The 24,962-nt window shown below is 27.1% G+C and overlaps 1 protein-coding gene, 2 long non-coding RNA genes and 1 pseudogene across 3 annotated transcripts; 2 read left to right on the top strand and 2 right to left on the bottom strand.

The window, feature by feature from the left end:
- Positions 1 to 759: 759 nt before the first annotated feature.
- LOC146881558 (uncharacterized) lies at positions 760 to 1,029 on the bottom strand. The gene is made up of 2 exons (XR_014986257.1): positions 962 to 1,029; positions 760 to 870 (listed from the first exon to the last, which is right to left on the bottom strand). It is a non-coding gene; the product is annotated as an uncharacterized LOC146881558 (long non-coding RNA).
- A 501-nt stretch (positions 1,030 to 1,530) lies between these two features.
- On the top strand, positions 1,531 to 4,028 carry LOC146881557 (replication protein A 70 kDa DNA-binding subunit C-like). Its single transcript, XM_085669234.1, has 11 exons — positions 1,531 to 1,671; positions 1,743 to 2,013; positions 2,106 to 2,181; positions 2,259 to 2,386; positions 2,467 to 2,566; positions 2,712 to 2,844; positions 2,930 to 3,087; positions 3,186 to 3,306; positions 3,406 to 3,576; positions 3,713 to 3,775; positions 3,858 to 4,028. Exons 1-11 carry the CDS (start codon positions 1,531 to 1,533, stop codon positions 4,026 to 4,028), a joined length of 1,533 nt encoding a protein of 510 aa, XP_085525360.1.
- A 266-nt stretch (positions 4,029 to 4,294) lies between these two features.
- On the bottom strand, positions 4,295 to 5,228 carry LOC146881556 (uncharacterized). Its single transcript, XR_014986212.1, has 2 exons — positions 5,130 to 5,228; positions 4,295 to 4,541 (listed from the first exon to the last, which is right to left on the bottom strand). It is a non-coding gene; the product is annotated as an uncharacterized LOC146881556 (long non-coding RNA).
- Positions 5,229 to 5,455: 227 nt separating this feature from the next.
- On the top strand, positions 5,456 to 10,683 carry LOC114194220 (uncharacterized; annotated as a pseudogene).
- The last annotated feature ends 14,279 nt before the right edge of the window (positions 10,684 to 24,962 follow it).

Genomic DNA, 24,962 nt, shown 5'->3' with positions numbered 1-24,962 from the left:
ATTATTATTATTAACTATAATAATTATTATTATTGATTATAATATTATTTCTATTATTATTTTATTAATAATTTTTAATAAATATGATTTGTAATGATAATAAATATTATTATTGTTATTATCAACTCTAATTATAATTATAATAATAATAATTATTATTAACTATAATTATTATTGTTGATTATAATGATTATAATAATTATTTATATTATTATTTTATTAATAATTTTTCATTCGTCTTTATTGATACTTATACATAATTAGGCTTATTTGTATACATAATAGATTGCTTAATAATAGAACTGCTTAACTACCCAATACTCACACCCCACGTAACTTATGGACTACAAAGTTCAACTGCCAAATCCACAAAAAATAACTTTTTTTTAAAGCTTTCTAATTAATCTACCTTCTCTAACACTGTCAACTCAGATAACAGAGAACAAAAATTTAGGCAAGCATTCTTCTTTTCTTTTGGTTTATTTATATTTTTTTTGGATTGCTTAACTACCCAATACCCACACCCCACGTAACTTATGGACTACAAAGTTCAACCGCCAAATCCAAAAAAATTGACTTTTTTTAAAGCTTTCCAATTAATCTACCTTCTCTAACACTTTCAACTAAGATAGCAGAGAACAAAAATTTAGGCAAGCATTCTTCTTCTTTTCTTTTGGGTAAGCATCAAAGTTGTTTCTTTGTTCTTTTATTATATACAATAATTTGCTTTTTTTGATGAGTAAGTTCAATGTACGTCGATTACTGCATCATATTTATTTTTTTATTAGCTATCACCTTAATTTGTTTGCACACTGAAATAGGACCAGAGTCATGCAACACTTCTGTATGGGAAGAATCCATTAGTATATCCTAAATAATATAGAAAAATTAATAGTTTGAAAAAAAATACAATGTCACATAAATAATTGCTAAAGTTCTACGGTTAGCTCTGAAGTTGTACCACAAGTTTACTCCTCCTCCATTGGAATAGGACCAGAGTCATGCAACACTTTTGTATGAGAAGAATCCCCATTAGTATAACCTAAATAATATAGAAAAATTAATAGTTTGAAAAGAAAAATACAATGTCACAGACTTACACAATTGTCTAAAGGGAACAAGACTGCATCTCACCAAATGATACAATCACTTAATAATCTGTTGTCAAAGGAATTCAATATGCACATTCAGATTTATTAATTATTAATGCACTGTGTAATCATAAGCATGTTTATGCAAGCCAGTGGCACATGAAGAAGAAAAATGAATCAACACTCACGTTATACTTAAGGCAAAACCATGTAATCATAACATGTCATTATAAGACAACAAAATATTAGTATTATATACAAATGTACAAGCCTGCATGCAGTAGATGCCATTCTTTTTTTCTATCCAGAGCAAGGATTTCAAATTTGGATTTTATTTTTTGCTTATTAATTTTCATTTCATGTATGTTATATTTTCTTACTTTTTTTAGAAGTTGTGTTTGACTTTCTAATAATATAGTGTTTGATTTGTTTATAGTACATGGCCAAGAAATTTGATCTAATAAATGATATTGATGGCAAGCGAGAAATGTTAAAGCTTGGTGTTAGAATAACTGATTTATGGATTGTTCAAAATCGTGATTCTACTAAGCATATTCAGATGATTCTGGTGGACCATAAGGTATATCATTATGATGCATTTATATAATATGTATTATGTATTATTCACAATCACTACTATGATGCATGTAGGGTAATGTCATACCTGCTTTTGTTAAGAAGGAAGATGTAGGGTTGTGGGAGGATAAATTGATCGAGGGTCAAACTTATGTTATGCACAATTTCAAAATCCTAAAGAACCAAGGACAATATAGAGTGTGTGAACACCCCTATAAATTAATGTTCATTGGTGCAACAGCTATTAAGCCGCAAGAAATTGCAAATGTGCCTATCAGAGTGTACAATTTCAAAAGTATAAAGGAAATTGTAGATGGAACCTACTCTACTACTGATATCTTGATTGGTAAGCCTATATTATATTTCTCTACTTATTACCCATTACTCTAAACACGATTATGTTATGCTAACTAATGAGTTTGGTGTCATGATTCTAAGATATAATTGGGACTGTGGACAATGTTAAAAATAGACTCGACTCAAACTGTGTGTTCTTTAATGTCATGGATCTAAGGTAATTAATAGTAGGTTTTTCAGAAATTGGAGCTGCAACAATAATTATCTAATGTGGTTTACTTCATGAATTTGTAGTGGTAGTGTAATTGGATGCACCCTATGGGATAACTATGCAACCAAATTTTTAAGCCATTGGAACGAAAAACAAAATTCTGATACAACAATAGTCATTTTGACTCAAGCAAAGATCAAAGCACCATCAGGTAATTCAATGTTTCATTCACTTATATATGAACAATGTTTCAATTACTTAAATAATTATTGAATTATAACATATGTTTAGGAACATGGCCTGTTTCAATATCTAACTCATGGCATGGGTCTAAGTTGTTTACGGATGATGATATACCAGAGATAAGGGAATTCAAGGAGAAATATATAGAGTATGTGTGAATTTGTATTCTTATATTTATATTTATTGTACATAGGTCAAATTAACATAATGAAGGGTGATAATTATATATATATATATATATATATATATATATATATATGTTAATGTATAATTATTTGTATGATATTTGGTAGAATGCCTTTGTCCGAGATTAGTCAAAGTCAGCATCAAACTCAAATGCCTACATCTTCCCAGTATAGCAAACAAGAAAGACTTATGTTTAAAGCGACAGTGAAAAGTATCTCAGAGATCAATGGCATAAAAGAGGTGTGTATGAAGTACATATTAATTATGATACATGATTTCAAATAATTAAGATTATTCTGACTTTTCTGTTGGCTTATTTTAATAGGAGATGACTTGTGTTACTGTGGGTACTACAATTAAATTTAATTTAGGTGATGATGGTTGGAGTTATTTTGCATGCACGCATTGTAACAAAAAAACTAATCAAGTAGGTGCTTTCAAGTGCAATAAATGTGACAAATACAATGACAATCTTGTTCTCAAGTTAGTACATTAATATATTATGACAATTACTTAATTTAAAATCATATTTAAATACTATCATGTGAAATTAAATGTTATTAATAAATTTTACTCTTTAGGTACAAGTTGGAAGTTCAAGTTTGTTATAGAAAGGATTATGCTAACTTTGTTCTTTGGGATCAAGATTGTGCATCGATTATCGGAATGTCAGCTGCAAATTTGAGAAAGTCTATGATTGAGGTTATTAGCCTACCTTTTAAGTTTTGTTGTTTATATATAAATATTTACAATATACTAAAACTATTTCTATTTACTAACATCTTTATATTTTAACTTTAGGTCGGTGAGGATGATCCTAAATGCTTTCCAAATGATTTAGATGTAATTTTAGGGTGTACTTTGGCATTTAAGGTTAAAGTTCAATCACAGAGCAAATCTATGTCAGTTCTGAAAGTTTCTAATGATGTTGAAATTATTGAGGAAATTAAAGGTCAACTCCAACCTGAACAGGTATAATGACTATCACATTTCTATCATAACATTTTATGAAATATATATATCATATATAATATTATTTTAATTCTATACTGCCATTAGTATATGTATTATGTGCATCTAATATAATAATTTCTTCTTCTAATTTCAGCATAGTGGACAATTGAGTAAAAATATCATTTATGATTTAGGAGCTAATACAGAAACTTGTATTGTAAGTATATTGATATATCATTTTTATTTCCTCTTTATTACATCATATAATAGGACCTTATATATATTCTTTACTTTTATAGGAAAGTTTTTGTGGATCAACAAATCATGATCCAAATACATCATTTTCTGTAACTCCATGCAAGAGATTGTGTTCAGATATTGACAATGATAATCAATTATCACAAGAATTAAAAAATGCTCAAATGTCAACTACCAAGATGAGCAAGACAGTCAAAAAGGAGAAAAATTAAATTATGAGAAGGGTTATCTTTGTTATGGTTATGTTTTGTACTTTTTAAATTATGAGTAAGATTATCTTTGCTATGGTTGTGTTTTACTTTTTGAATGACCAACATATTATTTTAAATAGAAGTATTTTGTGGATAAAATATTAGTCGTTTATTCTTCAATGGTAAAAATACAACAAGATTGATTGCAAGTATTAGTCATGAATAAAGTTTAAAATTAAAAAAAAAAATAATTGCCTTTTAGCAAGATATTTTATTTGACACGGAAGGAGATTTAATAATTAGCAAAGTAAATTTCCTTTCCAGCTAATAGGGGTGCAAAAAAATAATATTCATTCCAGTGTTGCACACAACAGTTGTTACTTAATCAATCATAATCTTAAGTATTAAACTGCACACATAATCTTAAGTATACCTGGAGCATAAGCTTCCTAATTCCCAGAACAAAACCAACATCACTGCTTCCAATCCCAGTAGCAAATTCACTAAATGCTCCCGCAATACATGTTTAAGAATCTGTACATAAGAGAATCAATACACATCTCACGACAAAAACATGATATAAACTAGGCTAAATCAATACACATCTCACTCATAAAGAGAATCATCGATATAAAAAATGTTATAGGTGTTTATAAATTAAATGTAATTATCAACCATGTGTAACGATCTATGCGTAATAGTCATAAAATTGTATACCAGTTCTGCATTCTTTAAACTCAATATTGGCCTCCAGAGTCACTTCTCATGAAATTAAATTGCAATTCAATATCAATATCGTTAAGAAAGTGGAGAAAGATCACTTATTAGCAACTTAATAATAACCACCAACATACTCGCTTCTTTGAATAAAATAATAATTATAGAAACACTAAATCAAACAACAATAGTGACCTTCAACTGCCCATACTTATGAACTGCCCATTCCCATACTTATCAACTGCCTATACTTTTAGCATCTTCTCACAAATTGGTCATATTATCAATTGCCATATTCAGTTATACAAGAGTGACCTCTACAAAAAGTTCACAATTCCTATATTCACTTTTTTTAATTAGTATTCAGTCCACTATCAACTATCATATGGAGAGAAGAAGAGTTACCTTTTTTCCTTTGTCCATTCAAAGAGTTTCAGATTTCAAATTCATCTTCTCTACCACTGTGAATTACAAAAATCAAAGAAAATTTGGGTAAGCATTTTTTCTCTCTTTGTTCAGAACAACAATTTCAAATTTTAGCTATCAAACAACATTGAATTATAAATTTATAATGCAAATATAACAATTTCAGAAATTTTCAATTCTCTATGGACGCCAGAAATAACATAAAGAAGCAATTATCTGCAAAGGCAAGGTTGAAAAGAAAGAATATTCTAATTGAAAAGAAAAATACAACTAAGAATGCGACAAAGTGTCCCAAACAACAAAAAATGAATTTGGACAGATCTCCTACAGAAAATGCATCTCAAGAAACAAAAACAGAAAACACTAAAACATTTATTGGAGAAAGTCAATCAAATGCTTTTAATGGATTAGATGAAGTTCAAAAATTTCAAAATTATCTTACTCCAACTATCAGTGCTCAATCCCAAGGTAACTTATTCATATACATTAATTGTCATATGCATTATTGTTTCTATGATTACATTTATTATATATGTATAATTTTATCTCATGATGATGTTTTCACATATGAATAGATGAGACATTTGACAATAATTCTGGTGATGATGAAGAAGAAATACTTTCAAGAGAACAAATACAGAGCATAACAAATTCAAGTAAAAAATAAATCATTAGTTCATTACTTTGAAGTTAAGTTATATTCAATCTTTTAATATAATTAGCTAAAACAAACTTCAAATCCTTTGAAGGTTATTCAGATATAGGCAATCCTATTTTCCAATGCCATCATTGCAAAGCTTATATGTGGTTCCAGGAAAGAATAATGAAACATAGAAATGCTGTTAATCCAAAGTTTCAACTAGGTTGTGGTAATGGCAAAGTTCAACTCCCACTCTTAAAAGAACCTCCGTCTCTTCTACAACATCTTCTATTTAGTAGTAACTTTGCAAATAGTAAGAATTACCAAGAAAACATCCGAGCATACAACATGATGTTTGCATTCACTTCCCCTGGGGCAAAGCTTGATAACTCATTCAACAATGGAAACGGACCTCCAAATTTGAGAATACAAGGACAATCATGTCACAGAATAGGAAGCTTATTACCACTGCCAGGATAACTACCTAAGTTTGCTCAACTATACATATATGACACTGAGAATGAAATACATAACATAATGAAATTTTTAAGGTAAAATGCTCTTTTTAATTCTATACTTCTTCTAACCATTTCTCACTTTGTACATTATATGCTTAACACATAATGGTAAACAAAATAAAAGCATTAACTTTCGTCATAGTATGGTTGTTAACTATATTATTATTTATGAATTCATATGTGTAATGGCAGGAACAAAAACAAGGTTGATGTTGAAATTGTAAGAAAGTTAAAAGATATGTTGGATGCTCATAATGTACATACAAAATCATTTCGGATGGCCAGAGATAGATATAAAGATCAACCATATCAAGATTTGAAACTAAGATTGATATCTGAAATGGCTAAAGATGGTCGTATATATAATATACCAAAGGTTTCGGAAGTAGCTGCACTGATAGTAGGTGATGTTGATACAACATCTCCTAGGGATATAATACTGGAAAATAGAAGTGGTAAGCTTCAAAGAATAAACGAATTGCATCCAAGTTACTTAGGATATCAATATCCCTTATTGTTTCCCTATGGAGAAGATGGCTATAGAGAAGATGTTGGCCATCGTTACCGCACACATAAAAAAAGAAATTGACTCACTATAAGAGAATGGTTTTGTTTTCGAATTCAAACTAGACAATCAGAGGCAAGCACTGTGTTAAGATCTAAAAGGTTGTTCCAACAATTTGTGGTAGATGGATATATAATGGTAGAATCTGAGAGACTATCATTTGTCAGAAACAATCAATCTAAGTTGAGGGTTGATAAATATATTAATCTTTCCCAACCAACAACCAGTTCACATAATGAAGGAGCGGACAAAGGAAAAAGGGTTGTGCTTCCATCAACTTTTGTTGGTAGCAGAAGATTTATGGACCAACTGTATTTCGATGGAATGGCAATTTGTAGCCATGTTGGTTTTCCAGATCTATTTCTAACTTTTACTTGCAATCCAAATTGGCCAGAAATAACAAGATTATTGGAGGAATTGACTTTGACACCATCAGACCGTCCAGATATAATATCTAGAATTTTCAAAATTAAGTTTGATAAATTTCTAGAAGATTTGACTAAAAAACACGTGATGGGTAGAGTTATAGCATGTAAGTTTCAATGTTATATGTTATTCAAAGTAATTATTATAATGCATAATGTTTCTAACTAGAGCGTGTAATTTTCTTTGCAGACATGTATACCATTGAGTTCCAAAAACGTGGATTACCACATGCTCATCTACTTATTTTTTTGCATCCATCTAGCAAATATCCAAATGCAGAGGACATAGATAAAGTGATATCAGCTGAAATACCATGTTCCAAACAAAATCCACAGTTGTATAATTGTTTGAAAGATCATATGCTTCACGGGCCTTGTGGTATGTCTAATAAATCATCACCTTGCATGAAAAATGGAAGATGTTCTCGATTTTTTCCAAAAAAATTTCAAGAAATAACCGTCATAAACCAAGATGGTTTTGTTCATTATAGAAGAAGAGACAATGGTTGTAACATTGTTAAGAATGATATCACATTAGACAATCGTTTTGTAGTTCCTTATAATCCCATGTTGTTACTAAAGTATCAAGCACATATTAATGTTGAATGGTGTAATCAAAGTACTTCAATCAAGTACTTATTCAAATATATCAACAAAAGAAATGACAGGATAACAGTTGCTATTGTTCCTAATGACACTCAAGTCAACTCATTATCCCAACCATTAGATGAGATCAAACAATATTTAGATTGTAGATACATCTCTCCATGTGAAGCATGTTGGCGAATATTTTCTTTTCCTATTCATGGAAGAAATCCAGCAGTGGAAAGACTTTTTTTCCATCTTGAAGGTGAGCACGGTGTATATTTTAAAGATGAAGATGACATTGATGACATAATTTCTAAACCAAGCGTTTCACAATCAATGTTTACAGCTTGGATGGAGTGCAACAAAACATTCCAAGAGGCAAGAAATTTAACATACACACAATTTGCTTCCAAGTTTGTTTATGTCAAGAAGAATAGATGTTGGAAACCTAGACAAAGAGGAAATACAATAGGAAGACTTATTTGGGTACCACCAAGTACTGGGGAGCTTTTTTATTTACGGAGGATGCTAACAGTCGTAAAGGGACCTTCGTCCTATGATGACATCAAAACTGTTGATAACATAACATATCCCACATTTAGAGAAGCTTGCTTTGCATCAAGATTCTTAGCCGATGATAGAGAATATATTGAAGCTATTAAAGAAGCAAAGGACTGGGGTTCAGGATATTATCTTAGAAAGTTGTTTGTAACTATATTATTGTCTAATTGTCAATAATCCACAACTATTTTGGCAAAAGACTTGGGAATGGCTTTCAGATGACATTCAATATAATCAAAGAAAAATAGCTAGATTGCTAGGTACAAAAACTCTTATACTCTTGAGTTAAACATTTATATATATTCCATGTACTAACCTATAACTTTTTTCTTTTATGTAGAATTGCATCTAACTATTGACCAGCTACAAAATTTAACGTTGTTGGAGATAGAAAACCTTCTCCAAATAAACAGAAAGAGCTTGAAGGACTACCTATACATGCCTTATCCTAATGACTATGTTACAAGTCATTTAGGAAATAGATTAATTTATGCTGAACTTGATTATAACATTGAGGATAAAAACATCAGTTTCAATCAAACTTCAACTTGCTTACTGGTAATAATAATACATTGCAAATATCCTATATTACCTACTAAATTACTTTATTATAGTAATATAGACTAATATTAATTTACTTTTCACAAACTATATAGATGAGCAACGACAAATTTTTGAGAAGATAATGTATGCAGTGACAAGTAAAAAAGGAGCTATTTTCTTCCTATATAGCGATAGTGGGACAGGAAAAACATTCATGTGGAAAACATTGGCTTCAGCTTTGCGTAGTGAACGAAAAATTGTCTTAATAGTCGCATCAAGTGGAATTGCATCTCTATTATTACCAAGAGGAAGAACAACGCATTCAAAATTTAAGATTCCAGTACCAACACTAGATACCTCAGTTTGTAATATCCAACAAGGAAGTCAGGTTTCTGAATTATTACAGAAGGCTGAGTTAATTATATGGGATGAGGCACCAATGGCACATAAATTTTGTTTCGAAGCACTAGACAGAACATTGAATGATATAATGAGAAAAGAAAATAAATCTAACTCTGTATTTGGTGGAAAAGTAACAGTTTTTGGAGGTGATTTCAGGCAAATTCTACCTGTTATTCCTAGAGGAAACATATCAGATATTGTTCATGCAACAATTAATGCTTCCTATCTTTGGGACCAATGTTAGATATTAACACTAACAAAGAATATGCGTTTACTGCAAAACGGATTACAAAAATCCAATGCAAGACAAATTCAAGAATTCTCTGAATGGATAGTGAAACTCGGAGATGGTAAATTATTTGAACCTAATGATGGTATAGCTGAAATACAAATCCCGCCAGAATTGCTAATCACAAACTTTGTTGATCCTGTTGAAGCGATAGTTGCAAGTACTTATCCAGAATTAATTGAAAACTTCAGAGATCTTAATTTCTTACAATGCAGGGCAATATTGGCTAGCAGAATTGAAACAGTTGATCAAATCAATGACTATGTTTTATCATTAATACCTGGTACTTTTACATGACATATCCTAAAATTCATTTTATTTAATGATATACATATTTATAAAATAGTATTCCATATCAATAACTTTTATTGACTATTTTTGCAGGAGAACAAAAGGAGTATCTTAGCTCTAATATAATAGACAATTCTGAAGGAATAGAAGCTGATGCTTTTGATCAAATTACTCCAGAGTTTTTAAATTCATTAACCACATCAGGTATTCCAAACCATAAACTTAAGTTGAAAATTGGAACACCAATAATGCTCTTGAGGAACTTGGATCAAACTCAAGGTTTATGTAATGGAAGTAGATTGATAATAACAAGGCTAGCAAATCATGTTATTGGTGCAAAAGTTATCACAGGAAGCACAAGTGGTGATGAAATATATATTCCGCGAATGTCTATGTCTCCATCACAATCACCATGGCCTTCTAAACTTATTAGAAGACAATTTCCTATCATGGTATCATATGCTATGACAATAAACAAATCCCAAGGTCAATCTTTAGCTTCAGTGGGACTATATTTACCAACACCAGTTTTTAGCCATGGACAATTGTATGTTGTTGTGTCTAGGGTTCAAAGCAAATCTGGATTAAAGATTCTTATTCATGACAACAACAAAAGGGCTTTGGACTCTACAACTAATGTGGTTTTCAAAGAAGTTCTCCAAAATTTATAGCAAGTAAGTACACACCAATAACTAAACTAATCTTGCATAGTGTAACACTAATATACCTTGATTGACATTTTCTATTCTACAGGTATAGGATTTTAAACAACTTCAACATTTACCAACATCCAACAAACACTACATGATGCTCTTCTATTCAACTTTAGGTTATTTTATTCACATCATTAGACTATTTATGGCTGTCTTTCAAATCTCTTGCTCATGAATCTTTGTTTGGTTTATATATACTTACCATTTACCATGTCTTATGCCTATACAAACTTAAAGATCCCCTTATTCTAATATGTATAAAAATATTAAATAAAAATTAATATAATTATTGTCAATAAAATAACAGTAATATAGTAATAAAATAAAAATAAAATATATTAATAAGTGAAAATTATGTTTTTTATACCTACCAACATCTTAATATTTTCTGAAAATTTGGAAAAAGTAGATTGATCGAAGCATATTAAAAATATATGAAAAGAACTTTACCAAAAAGAAACGATGAGAAGAATCGAGTAAATCAGAAATCAAAACCTGAGAATCCAATATAATAGACTTGCTTCCATTTATGATGCATTCCCAGTTGCTGAAATCCAGATTTTTTGGTTTGGGTGATTCTTTCAGCGACGTTTATTCGAGCAAGATAGGGGGAGGTGTTTTGCTTTTTATCTTTTTGAAGGGAGACCAAAGGATGTGCATGATACGTAATTTGAATCTTTCAATTTTAATAATGAGATTTGAAAGCTGTTTATATATATATATATATATATATATATATATATTTTAAATTTACTATTTAACTTTTTATACAATTACTTTTATATACTTATACACTTAAATGTTTATATACCGTGACTTATTTTTATACACTTACAAATTATAATTCTTAATGTAATATAAACTAAATTTAACGTAGTGTTATACAGATTTTAAGCAATATGAAGATTATTATGTCACAAATTATTATTATTTTTTATTTCTTTCGAAACCAAAACAAACACTAGGGCACGCACTCCATGAATCTAATTCAACCAAAAAACACCAAATCAAAGAAAGAAAAACGAAAAGAACATACTCTGTTATGGTCAATGACGTCGACAATGACCACTAGCCTCCCATAGTCTTTGTCGTAGTTGATATGAGCAACCCTTCCAATCTCAATGTACCTCTTGAAAATCTACAACAAAGATCAGAAAAAAACAAAAACAAAGAAACATTATTTCATTAAAACTAGAAAATCCAGATGTAGAAACACGCAAGGTAGATAGAAAGTGTTAAAGGGTTGATCCATGGAAACTCACCATTTTCGCTACCAGGATACTATGACGGCTGAAGTGATGAAAGAAGAAGTGAAGGTTTAAACTTAAGGTTTTGACGAGGATACAAATGACAAAACCCACATAATAATAATAATTATTATTCTAATTACTAGCGTCCCCACATTAATATTATTAATATTATTATTATTATTATTATTATTATTATTATTATTATTATTATTATTATTCTAATTACTAGCCTCCACATATTAATAATAATAATAATTATTATTATTTTAATTATTACCGACAGTGCATGTGTACACATCTTTTAAATATGCGTGATATTATATTAATAGATGTTTATAATATAATATTATTAAGTTAATATATAAAATAAAATTATATTTATTAAAAATAAAATGAAATATATAAAAAAATGAGAAAATAATTATTTATAAATAAAAAAAACAATTATAAAAATAACGGTCAATTAAAATTATATTTATTAAAAATAAAATGAAATATATAAAAAAAAGATGAGAGAATAATTGTTGATAAATAAAGAAAAAATTTATAAAAATAACAGTCAATTTTCAAAAATTTAATAAATAATTATATTTTAAAGAGTAAAATAGATATTTTGAAATGTCGACACAAAAGAGGAAATCCTCTTTATTATTGTTATAGATTATTATTATTATTATTATTATTATTATTATTATTATTATTATTATTATTATTATTATTATTATTATTATTATCAGTATTATTCTAATTATTATTATTCTAATTATTATTATTATTATTATTATTATTATTAATAATAATAGATTATAGATATCTTAATAATTACATGTAAAATATTTAAACAAAATCAATAAATAAAACATGAATGACCCATGCGTAGGCACGGGTTCAAAACACTAGTATATATATAAAGAGATAAACATTTTTGTGTCTTTTTTATTTTATCAATTTTATCCTCTTAATTATTATATTTTAAATTTAAATAATTATTTTTAATAAAAAATTTATTTTGCAGTTTTATTATTTTACTAATTTTAGTAATTATTTTTTTAAATTGAAATAATTGCTCAAATGTAAAGATAAAATGAACAACAAAACAAATAAAAATGACAAGTAATTGAAACATAATTCCTACATAGTAAGTAAAAGTAAAATGTGTATCTAACAATAATAATAATAATAATAATAATAAATATTATAATAATTATAGTTCTTATTAATAATAATAGTAGTAATATAATAATATTAGTAATATAATAATAGAAATAATTATAATTAATAATAATAATAATATTTATAGTTGATAGTAATAATGATTATTAATTATAGTTGATAATAATAACCCGTGACGTATGTTAACCAATACTTTTGGAGGAGTCAAAATAATTTATAGTATAAAATTTTGAAGTCATCAATAATTTACTCAGAATAAAAATATCCAGTTATTCCTTTTTAAATATAAATAACCATATTGTATTCAAGAAATCCATCTTTCATCTTATTCTAATTTTGTTTTGATAATCTTCATTGTAGAAAATGAAACATAAAGAGTTAAATAAAATGTATTAGACAATTAATCAAGTAAAATATATTTAATTTGTTTACTTTTGTCAAAGATTGGAGTGAAATTTTAAATTAATCATATATTTATCAATATACATATTTTTTTTAAGTTTAAGACAAAAAATAATAATTTATCATAATTTAATAAAAATTGAGACGTAATTACTAACAAAAATACATAATAATAATATTATATATTACAAATAATAGTAATAATTTTACTACTAATAATGTTAATAATACTAATAGTAATAATATATAATAGTAACATATAATAATAATAACAATTATTATTATTATAATACTAATATTTGTTATAATTTTACTACTATTGTTGTAAATAATATTTATAATAACAATATTATTAATAATTAGAAATACTAATGCTTATAAAAATATTACAAATAATAATATTATTTATAATTAATATTATAGTTAAAATCATAAATAAATGAAAAAATAAAAATAAATTGACTTTTATAGGATTTGAATCCAGGTCCTTTTGTACCAAAGTTTTAAAATGACGAAAAAATTAATCTTTATGACACTTGTCAATAAAAGAAAATGAGTAATGTAATAATTTTAGTTGTATCTTATTTTCTTAATACTAGCGTAAACACAGGTGCTATCGCGCTTGTGTGTATGCATTTTTTAAATATGTATGTTATTATATTAGTAGGTGATAATATTGTAATATTATTAAATTAATATATAAATTAAAATTATATTTATTGAAAATGAAGTGAAATATATGATAACAGATGAAAAAAATAATCATTAATAAATTAAGACGAAGAGAAGACGCAGAAATATCCGATTTTATAAATATCTTGTAAAAGTAACGATCAGTTTTTAAAAATTTAATAAATTATTATATTTAAAGGGTAAAATGGGTATTTTGAAATGTGGACACAAAAAGGGGAATCCCCTTTATATATTGTTATAGATATATAAAAGGGGTAATTGATTCATGTAATCAAAAGTATGAAGTTGTATTTGCTTATAATAATAATATATTTTACAATAAAATAACAATATTTTTGATCAGAATCTATTAGTTTATATGAAATTTTTATTCTATGTAACACGAATAAGTTTTGAATTCATTATGATGTATAATTGGTCAAGTTTTATATAATATAAGTAAATAATTAAAAATGGAAATAGTTTTAACTATATAAAATCTATATAAGTCCATATAGATAATAATTAAGCATACATATCAATCCTACTATTAATACTAATATTACCAATACTAATCTAATATTAATTCAAATAAATAATATGATCACCAAAAAATTATGCAAGTTATTTAAATATGATCTCGTAGAAAATAAATGTGAAATGTCTGTACAAAATGAAAGTAAAGTGTAGACATATGAATGATCCCGTACAAAAATAGAAACAACATGAATTAATGTTAAATTTGTAAATAGAAGTACATGCAAATATAGATAGATAAATATATATTGAAAGATAATGGCATATGAAATCAAAGATTTTTATTTACATGACAAATATTAAAATTAAAAAATAACACTTGGATATGAATTTATTTGAGCTAAATTATAAAATTGACATAATAAGTAATTAGTGATGTGATGATATATGTAGAGATGGCAAATAAACCCGTCCCCGTGGGTATTGCCCGAACCCGTTCCCGTTTTGACGGGGAATCCCCGCATTGACTGAGTATGGGTATGGGTATGGTGAATCCCCGACTTTTTCAATTGGGTATGGGGTTGGGTATGGGATGTACATATCCCCGCCATATTACCCGTCCCCGTTTAAATTATTAAAATATTTCTAATTAATTAAATAACCATATATATATATATATTATTTTTTATTTATTTTAATTATTTGGTTTGTCATGAAACTCATTCACATTTCAATTATATTTTTCATCTTATCATAACCTTTATGTAATTATGTTAAAAATATGTATGTTAATTAAAATTTTTTATGTCTCACATTTGAATATTTCTATTATTTTTTAATATTTTTATTTAATGTATATTTTTCTTTCACATTAAAATGTTTAATACTCTCTATTTAAGTATTTAATAGCACAAACATTTCAATTACTATGTAATATAAAAAAAAATCATTTACTTATTATTCTTATTATTAGTTTTTGTTTCATTTGAATAACTTTTTTATTTCACTAAAAAAAGTTTTGTTATTTCTCAACCACTAAGCATATATGTTGATATTTGAAAAGTTTTCTTAGATTTCTAAGATATTTTTCAACTTATCATTAGAAATGGCAAATAAACCCGTGCCCGTGGGTATCACCCGAACCCGTCCCCGTTTTGACGGGGAATCCCCGCTTTGACTGGGTATGGGTATGGGTATGGGTAATACCCGAAATTTTCAACTGGGGATGGGGATGGAGATGGGGATGGGGATATATATATACCCGCCCAAATACCCGTCCCCGCTTAAATTACTAAACTATTTATAATTTATTAAATAATCTAAAAAATATATATAAATAAATAATATATTTACACATAAAATATAATATAATATAATATAATATAATATAATATAATATAGTATATATACATATAAATAAAATATACTTTTATATATATATATATATATATATATATATATTTACACATATACATGTAATATAATATAATATAATATAATATAATATAATATACATATAATATATATACATAATAATATAATATAATATATATAATATATACGTATAAAACAAATTAATCATTTAACTAGTGAGATCTTTTATAAACAAATTTATAACATTACAAATTTATAAAAATTTAAAAGAAATATATATATATATATATATATATATATATATATATATATATATATATATATATATATATATATATATATATATATATATATATATATATAAAAGCATAAAATATCTACACATATACATATAATATATATACATAATAATATAATATATATTATTATATTTATATTATTATATAATATAATATAATATATACTTAAAATAAATATATATCTATAAATATATATATATATATATATATATATATATATATAAACATAAGATATCCACACATATAATATATATACATAGTAATAATAATATAATATATAATATAATATAATATATATAAATAATTATATATATATATATATATATATATATATATATATATATATAAACATAAGATATCCACACATATAATATATATATACATAGTAATATAATATATAATATAATATAATATAATATAATATATATATATATATATATATATATATATAACATATTTCTCATTCTCTTTGTTTTTTGTTATACACTTTGTTTACTCTCTCAATTGTCTGGTTTGTTTTTCAAGATTTAATTTTGAAGGTAATTTTTCTTCTTCTTATTACATAATTTTTACTCTCTGTACATGGTTATGTTCAAATAGGTGTTCCTCAATTTCATTCTATGAAATAATTTTTAGGTTACTCATTTGATTATCTTTATTTATTTATTTATTTTCATGAAAATGTTTGACTCTTATGTTGTAGCTCTTCTTTTTGTTACTTTGGTTATACACTTTTTTACTCTCTTTTAATTGTTTGGCTTGTTCTTTAAGGTTTAAGCAGATCTTCAAGGTACTTTTCCTTTTATCATAATCTTAATTATACATTTTTTTTCCGTTATGTTATGTTCAAATGGATATTCTCAAATTTGGGTCACACATTTAATTATCTTTACTCCTTTATGATAATTTTATTTATTATTTATCTTTTGTTTCATGATAATGTTTAATTCTCAATTTTAAGTGCTCAATTGCATAAATCCTTAATTTAATTCAAGATCAAAAGATGAAGAATCTATGTTTAAATTTGAATTATTATTAATTTAATTTTGTTATTTGTGCTATTTCGTTTAAGTGGTATAATATAAATTTTTAATAGTATAAAAAATATTTGAAATATTTTTAAACTTGATTATTGGTTTTCCTTTTATATTTTGTTAAAAAAGAAATTAACCTTTTTACTTTGTTTGATTTTTTTTTGTTACGTATGTTAGTTTCTAGAGAAAATGAGCACAGGAGATCAAGATTTGCAGGTACCAAGTCCACCACAGTGTTCACAACAACCAACTCCCTTTCAAAGTTCCAATAATGACAGTCAATCTCCATTGAATCCATCTACGCAAACACCTTCAGAAGTTCATGATGAAATACATTCAACAACACAAGTAGAGCCTGAGAAAGGGAAATTGAAAAGTGTTGTGTGGGAACACTTTGAAAAGATAAAAGTTGATGGAAAATACAAAGCTAAATGTAACTATTGCAAGAAACTGCTTGGTGGAGAAACAAAGAATGGAACAAAGCACTTGCACCATCATACAAACATATGTATTCAAAAGAAGGCTTTAGCAAAAGGAAAAGGGGGACAAAAAACACTTTTTTCTAAGATTTCAAGTGGCAAAAAGGAATTGGCTTGTGGAGCTTATAATGAAGAAAATGCCAAGAGGGAACTTGCAACAATGATTATATTGCATGAATATCCATTGTCAATAGTGGACCATATTGGTTTTATTATATTCGTGACAACAATTCAACCATTATTTCAACTTCCTTCACGAAATACGATAAAGAAAGAGATACTCGGCATCTATGAACATGAAAAACAAGTTGTTATGAAGTTGATAGATACAAATAAAGGAAGAATAGCAATTACATCGGATATGTGGACTGCAAGCAATCAAAAGAAAGGGTATATGTCTATCACAGCTCACTATATTGATGACAATTGGACATTGCAAAATATAATTTTGAGGTACACCTTTTTTAATTTATAAATTTTCCAGTAATTTTTTTTATGCACCTCTAGAAAGATTATATGTCTTACAAAATATTGCTTAATTTATAGGTTCATTTATGTTCCCGCACCTCACACAGCTGATCGACTTTGTAATGTATTAGTTGATTGTTTATTCGATTGGAATATTGATACAAAATTGTCTACTATCACTTTAGACAACTGCAACACAAATGATAGCATGATTGAAAAAATTAAGGATAAGTTGAAGTTGGACACACTCATTAAGAAAGGGTCTTTGCTTCATATGCGTTGTTCAGCACATATCCTTAATTTGATTGTGAAAGAAGGGTTAGCCGTCCTAAAAGAAGGGGTGGAAAAAATTCGAGAAAGTGTAGCATATTGGACAGCAACTCCTAAAAGAATGGAAAAATTTGAGGAAACAGTTAGACAATTGCGAATTTCTTTCACTAAAAAGTTAAGTTTGGATTGCCCAACTAGATGGAATTCTACTTACAAGATGCTTGATATTGCCATATGTTATAAGGATGTGTTTTTTAGGTTAAAGCAACGTGAAGCTCAATACACTTCTTTGCCAACTGATATGCAGTGGGAATTTGCAAAGGATGTTTGTCGAAGGCTAAAATTATTTAATGACATCACAGAAATCATTTCTGGCTCCAAATACCCAACTGCCAACATCTTTTTCCCAAAGATTTGTGAGATCAAGATTGCAATAAATGATTGGGTTAAATCTCCTGAGATAACCATTCAAAATATGGCAATACAAATGTTAAAGAAATTTGAAAGTTACTGGAGTGTTATTCATGATATATTGGCAATTGCTTCAGTTTTAGATCCAAGGTACAAGATGGACATGTTAGAATATTATTTTTATAAATTGTATGGTAATGATTTTGATCTGAAACTTAGTAGGATTCGTCAAATGTGCTATGATTTGGTTTTGGAATATCAATCAAAAAAGAATGAAACTTCTTCTTATAGAGCTACATCATTGGAGTTGGGAAAGGATGTTGATAATGATGCGAATGAATTTTTAGAGTTTATGGCAAAAAAGAAAAAATCTAGAACTACAGTTATGAAAACAAAGTTGGATTATTACTTGGAAGAAGATAATTTGCCGGTTACACAAGAATTTGATATCCTATCATGGTGGAAAACAAATGGGTTAAAGTTTCCAACCCTTCAAGCAATTGCAAGGGATGTTTTAGCTATTCCAATAACAACTGTAGCTTCTGAATCTGCTTTTAGTACTGGTGGTCAGATATTAACTTCTCACCGTAGTCGACTTCATCATATTACTATAGAGGCTTTGATGTGTACAAGAAGTTGGATATGGAACTCAAACCATCTAGGTAAGTTACTCAAATTTATTAATATTTTTTGTTAGTATTTTTTGTGAATTCTCATCTAATATTCTACATTTGGTGTTTGTAGGTGTTAAAAAATTAAAAGGAAAAGATGTTCTCATGAGTGAAAATGAATCTGATGAAGAAGGTACATTATATTCTAGTAATTAAAATTTTCAATTTCAATTATTATATCATATCTAATTTTTTATTTTTTTTCTATGTGTAGGTGGATCGAATGCAAATGAAACCACTGATCATTTGTAAAATTAATAAATATTTTGGTTATTATAAAATTTTAGTAATGTGTAATTTTTTAGCTTTTATATAATTATTTGAATTTTATTTAGTTGTTATTTGATACTTTAATTTGAGATTTATACTATTATAATATTTTTCTTAATATTTGACATCATGAAAATCAAAAAGAGTATGTTATTTTAATATTGAATATTTTGATAGTATCATGATTCCGTTGGTGTGATTTTTAAATTTTTTTTATAAAAAATATTTAATTGATATATGGAACAATAAAAAAATGGGTATGGGTATGGGTATAAGAAAATACACGTTACCCGGTGGGGATGGGGATGGGTCAAAAGTTGTATACCCGTTGGGTTTGGGGATGGGGATGGGGATGAATTTTTATTATGGGGATGGGGATGGGATCATGATACCCATACCCGCCCCGCCCCGTTGCCATCCCTACTTATCATACCCTTAATTATACATTTGTTTTCCTTTGTGCGATTTCTTTCAAAAGTCTCTCAAATTGTTTGTAAACATTTGTTAATTTTTGAATATTTTTATTTCTTGTTTATTTTCATTATGTATAATACTATTTCGATATATTTTATCTAATTATTTTTTATTTTTTAACTCATTATCAATCATACTGTAACTTTTTCACTATAATTGTTTAAATAACTTTTATTTACTACAATATAAAAATTTAATGTAATTGTCATTAATATTTTTTTATCACCATCCAACATAATTGAAGTTCAAAAGATACAAGATCTATGTTAAAATTTTATTATTATGATTATTATTTGTTCTTTGTATATTATTTTGATTAAGTAATGTATTATAACTTTTATTTGTATATAAAAAAGAGATTCATTAGAATTTAAAAGATTGAAGTAAACAAACATTTAAAATATATTTTAATTTGAATATTTGTTTTCCTTGTATATTTTCTTACAAATATTTTTAAATTTTATCAACTAGGTTTCATTAATCTTTGCAAATTTAATAAATGTATTGGTTCTCATGGAATTTTATTTGTTATTACAATCTAAAATGTAAAACATTATAATTTATTTTAAACTTTTATTATGATTATTATTTGTTCTTTGTATCATTTTGATCCAATGATGTATTATAACTTTTAATAGTGTATAAAAAAAAGATTCATTAGAATTTAAAAGATTGAAGTAAACAAACATTTAAAATATATTTTAATTTGAATATTTGTTTTTCGTTTATATTTTTAAAAAAATATTTTTAAATATTATCAACTAGGTTTCTTTGATGTTTGTAAATTTAATAAATGTGTTGGTTCTCATGAAATTTTATTTGGTATTATAATCTAAAATGTAAACAATTATAATTTATTTTAAACTTTTATTATGATTATTATTTGTTCTTCGTATCATTTTGATCAAATGATGTATTATAACTTTTATTAGTGTACAAAAAAGAGATTTATTAAAATTTAAAAGATTGAAGTAAACAAACATTTAAAATATATTTTAATTTGAATATTTGTTTTTCTTTTGTATTTTTTAAAAAATATTTTTAAATTTTATCAATTATGTTCATAATATTTGCAAATTTAATAATTGTTTTAGTTCTCATAAAATTTTATTTGGTATTATAATCTAAAATGTAAACAATTATAATTTATTTTAAAATATTTGATATTGAAGAAACAACCATCATTCTAATATTTGATAATATTATGTTTCCTTTATCATAATTTTTTTATTATTTTATAAAAATTAATATTGAAGTAGTAAGAAAATGAGTATGGGTATGGGTACGAGATTATACCCGTTACCCGGTGGGATTGAAGATGGGTCAAAAGTTTAATACCCATTGAGTTTGGGTATGAGGATGAGGATGAATTTTTTTTACGGGGATGGGTGTGGGATAGCGAAACCCGCGCCCGCCCAGCCCCATTGCCATGCCTAGATATATGATTAAAAATTCAAATTAGACATTTAAATTATATATTATATTAAATGAAATATTTTAGGTTGTTTTTGTTGGTGTTGTTTGTGAATTTATGGTATAAGAATTATTTGTTACTAATAAGATTAATGTAAATGCTAATGCTAATAATAATAATAATAGTATACTGATAATAATAACAATCATACTATTAAGACTAATATTACTTCTACTATTGCTAATGTTAATTCAAATAACAATATGGTCACGTAGAGAAAATATGCAAGTAATTGAAATATGATCTCGTAGAAAATAAAAATGAAATGTATGTACAAAATAGAAGTAAAGTGTAGGCACATCGTAAAATATAAATGATCCCGTACAAAATAAAAGCGTGAGATTGATGTTAAAATTGATACATAGAAACATATGTAGATATCGACATAAGGTAAACAAACAACCATACAAAACTACTGAAAGATATATTGACATATAATGAATCAAATATATTACTATTTTTTAGATGATATATACTACGATTAAAAAATAATATTTAGATATGAATTTATTTGTACTAAATTATAAAATTGACATAATAATTTATTAGTGATGTATAGTTATATGACTAAAATTTCTTATTAAATATTTTAGTTAAGTATTATATTAAATAAAATGTCTTAGTTTCTCTTATTGGTCTTTCATTTATTCATAGATTTATTTATTATATACGAATGATTGGCTAATAATAATAATAAATAATAATAATATTGTTAATGTCAATAATAATAATAATATTATTATTATTATTAATATCAATAATCAATAATAATAATAATAATAATAATAATATTAACACTACTAATACTAATATAACTAATGTTAATATTAATTTAAATAATTATAAGATTCATAGAAAAAACACAATTAATTGAAATATCATCATGTAGAAAATACTATCAATATATTTATTACGAAACATGTATTGATACATATTTTACATTAAAAAAATATTTAAAATAATTATATTTGATTTTAAGATTTTTTTTTTCAAATTGACATAACATAATTAAATATTACAAATCATTTCATAATTACCTTTTGAAATCATATATAAGTTTTAGAATATGTTATAGTTAAAAACTAAAACTAATAATTAATGTTTTATAAATAATAATATTATAGTGTTTTAGTATATACTTTTGTATTGTGTTAAATTGAATAACAACGATATTTTTTAATAGATTTCTTTAAAATTGGTTAAAATAATAGTGTGATTATTATTAGTAGACATTGTGTTAGATAAAACAACAACATATTATATTTTTTAATGGATTACTTTAGAATTGGTTACAAAAAATATTAATAATATCAATTCTAATATAATAATAATAATACTAATAATATAGCTAATAATAATTGTAAGGTCTAACTATTTTCTGTCCTTATTTTATAGGGGCTACTCCAAATCAGTTGGACCTAGGACTGGTCCATTAGGAGCCAAGAACCCTAAACTGCCCTAACCCCTTTAATTTCACTCCACTTTCAAAAAACAGTCTCCCATTTTCTTTAGAGCTGCTGCCATTTCTCTACTAGGGTTTTGAGACATCTTTGTCTTCAAGTGAGTTCAACTCATTTCCTCGCTCATGTAAGTTGCTCTTAGTTCATGCTCTTTTCCCTTCAACTTATTCTTCGTTCCAACTAGGGTTTCTACTAATAAACCCGTTTAAATTTGTTCCACTACATTTTTCCAGCTTTGTAATTTATTCCTAGAATTGTGGTGCTCCGCTGTTTAGTGTCGAGGTCTTATACTAGCTCTTTCCAAGTAAGGGAAGTTAGGGTTTTCATATTTTGGTTGTATGTTGGTTGTTTTACCTCTGTTTTGTGATCTATATGCTTGGATGATGTTTGGGTTCGGATGAATATGAATGGAATATTGTTCGGAGTTGGTATGCTATTATTGTCACGTGAAATAAGGAACACGAACTGCTATTTTCGCCCAAGCGAGCTCACCTCGCCTAGGCGAGAGTAACAGAACCCCACCCAGGAGTTTTGCTCGAGTACTCGCTCAGGCGAGCGAATTAAGTTTTGAGCGAACGACCATCTCGCTCAAGCGAGATGGCCTCGCCTAAGCGAGCGTTCGCAAAACCTCCCAAGGCCTCTGTCGCGATCTCGCCTAAGCGAGAGTCTACAGCTTAAGCAAGGGCACCCCTCTCACCTGAGCGAGGGCATCTAGCTTGAGCGAGATCTGCTGCAAGTCACACTACTTTCCTTACATGGTTGTTATTGAATGTTTGGTTGATTGGTTTGCTCTATTTAAAGTATGAGGCATGTGAATATACATGAAATATCCGAGGTTATGAATTGGATTGATGTGTTGGTATGGTCTTGGCATGTAAAACAAATGGGATGGTTGGTAATGAAAGTGGCATGGTGTTGGTTTGAGATATGATTTTATATTAATGGATGAAACATGATGTTGGTATGTTTAGGGCGTAATTCCATGGGTATCTAGGTGAGATCTCATGGTGGTGCCTCAATTGGTCGGGTGTAATTCCATGACCCTTGTTAGTGGAGTTCATGGTGATGCCCCATCTATATAATTTAGTAAGGATTCAAGGTAAGGATTGCATCCTGACACTCTAAAGAGTCAGTTAGTCTCACATAGAGCGTACTAACTCTAGTGGTGAGAGTAGTAGGAGGCCCGGAACCCATTGAGGGCTAACCTTGTGTGTGGGGGTTGAGACACTGGAACAATTAGTTCAGTAGAGCAGTAAAAGCCACCATAAGTGCAAGCATCCGCTGAATTCAGCTAATTATATGTATCAGGATGAGTCGTGTCTGAGTCTTAATGTATTGTTTGTAAGTTATAACATGATTGGTTGGCTTATGCATCTTGAACTATAAAATTTTATGTAACTGTATGATAAATCATTTTTTGCTCTAGCTTACCCCTTTTGTTTGCTGTATGTCTTGCTTGAGTGGTTCTCTCTTTTTATGATGATCATCAATTTATTGATGTGAGCAGATGCGAGACATCCTCGTGGCCAACAAGGAAATGGTGACTCCGCTGCATAGCCTGCTTGGGTTGGATTCCTTTTGCTTGGGCTTTTCTTTTATGGCTACGACCCATGTATTAT

Source organism: Vigna unguiculata, chromosome 11 (assembly GCF_037176805.1).
Source record: "Vigna unguiculata cultivar grain cowpea cultivar isolate G323 ecotype 2 chromosome 11, ASM3717680v1, whole genome shotgun sequence".
NCBI lineage: Eukaryota > Viridiplantae > Streptophyta > Magnoliopsida > Fabales > Fabaceae > Vigna > Vigna unguiculata.
Note: the sequence above shows the minus strand (reverse complement) of the source record. Positions and strands in the feature narration are given on the sequence as shown.

What these genes read in the sequence shown, in the direction of transcription:
- LOC146881557 (XM_085669234.1), top strand. Translation starts at nt 1,531, where the DNA reads ATGGCCAAGAAATTTGATCTAATAAATGATATTGATGGCAAGCGAGAA. An exon ending in TGATTCTGGTGGACCATAAG is followed by an intron (nt 1,672 to 1,742) that starts GTATATCATTAT and finishes TGATGCATGTAG; the next exon opens with GGTAATGTCATACCTGCTTT. An exon ending in TTTAATGTCATGGATCTAAG is followed by an intron (nt 2,182 to 2,258) that starts GTAATTAATAGT and finishes ATGAATTTGTAG; the next exon opens with TGGTAGTGTAATTGGATGCA.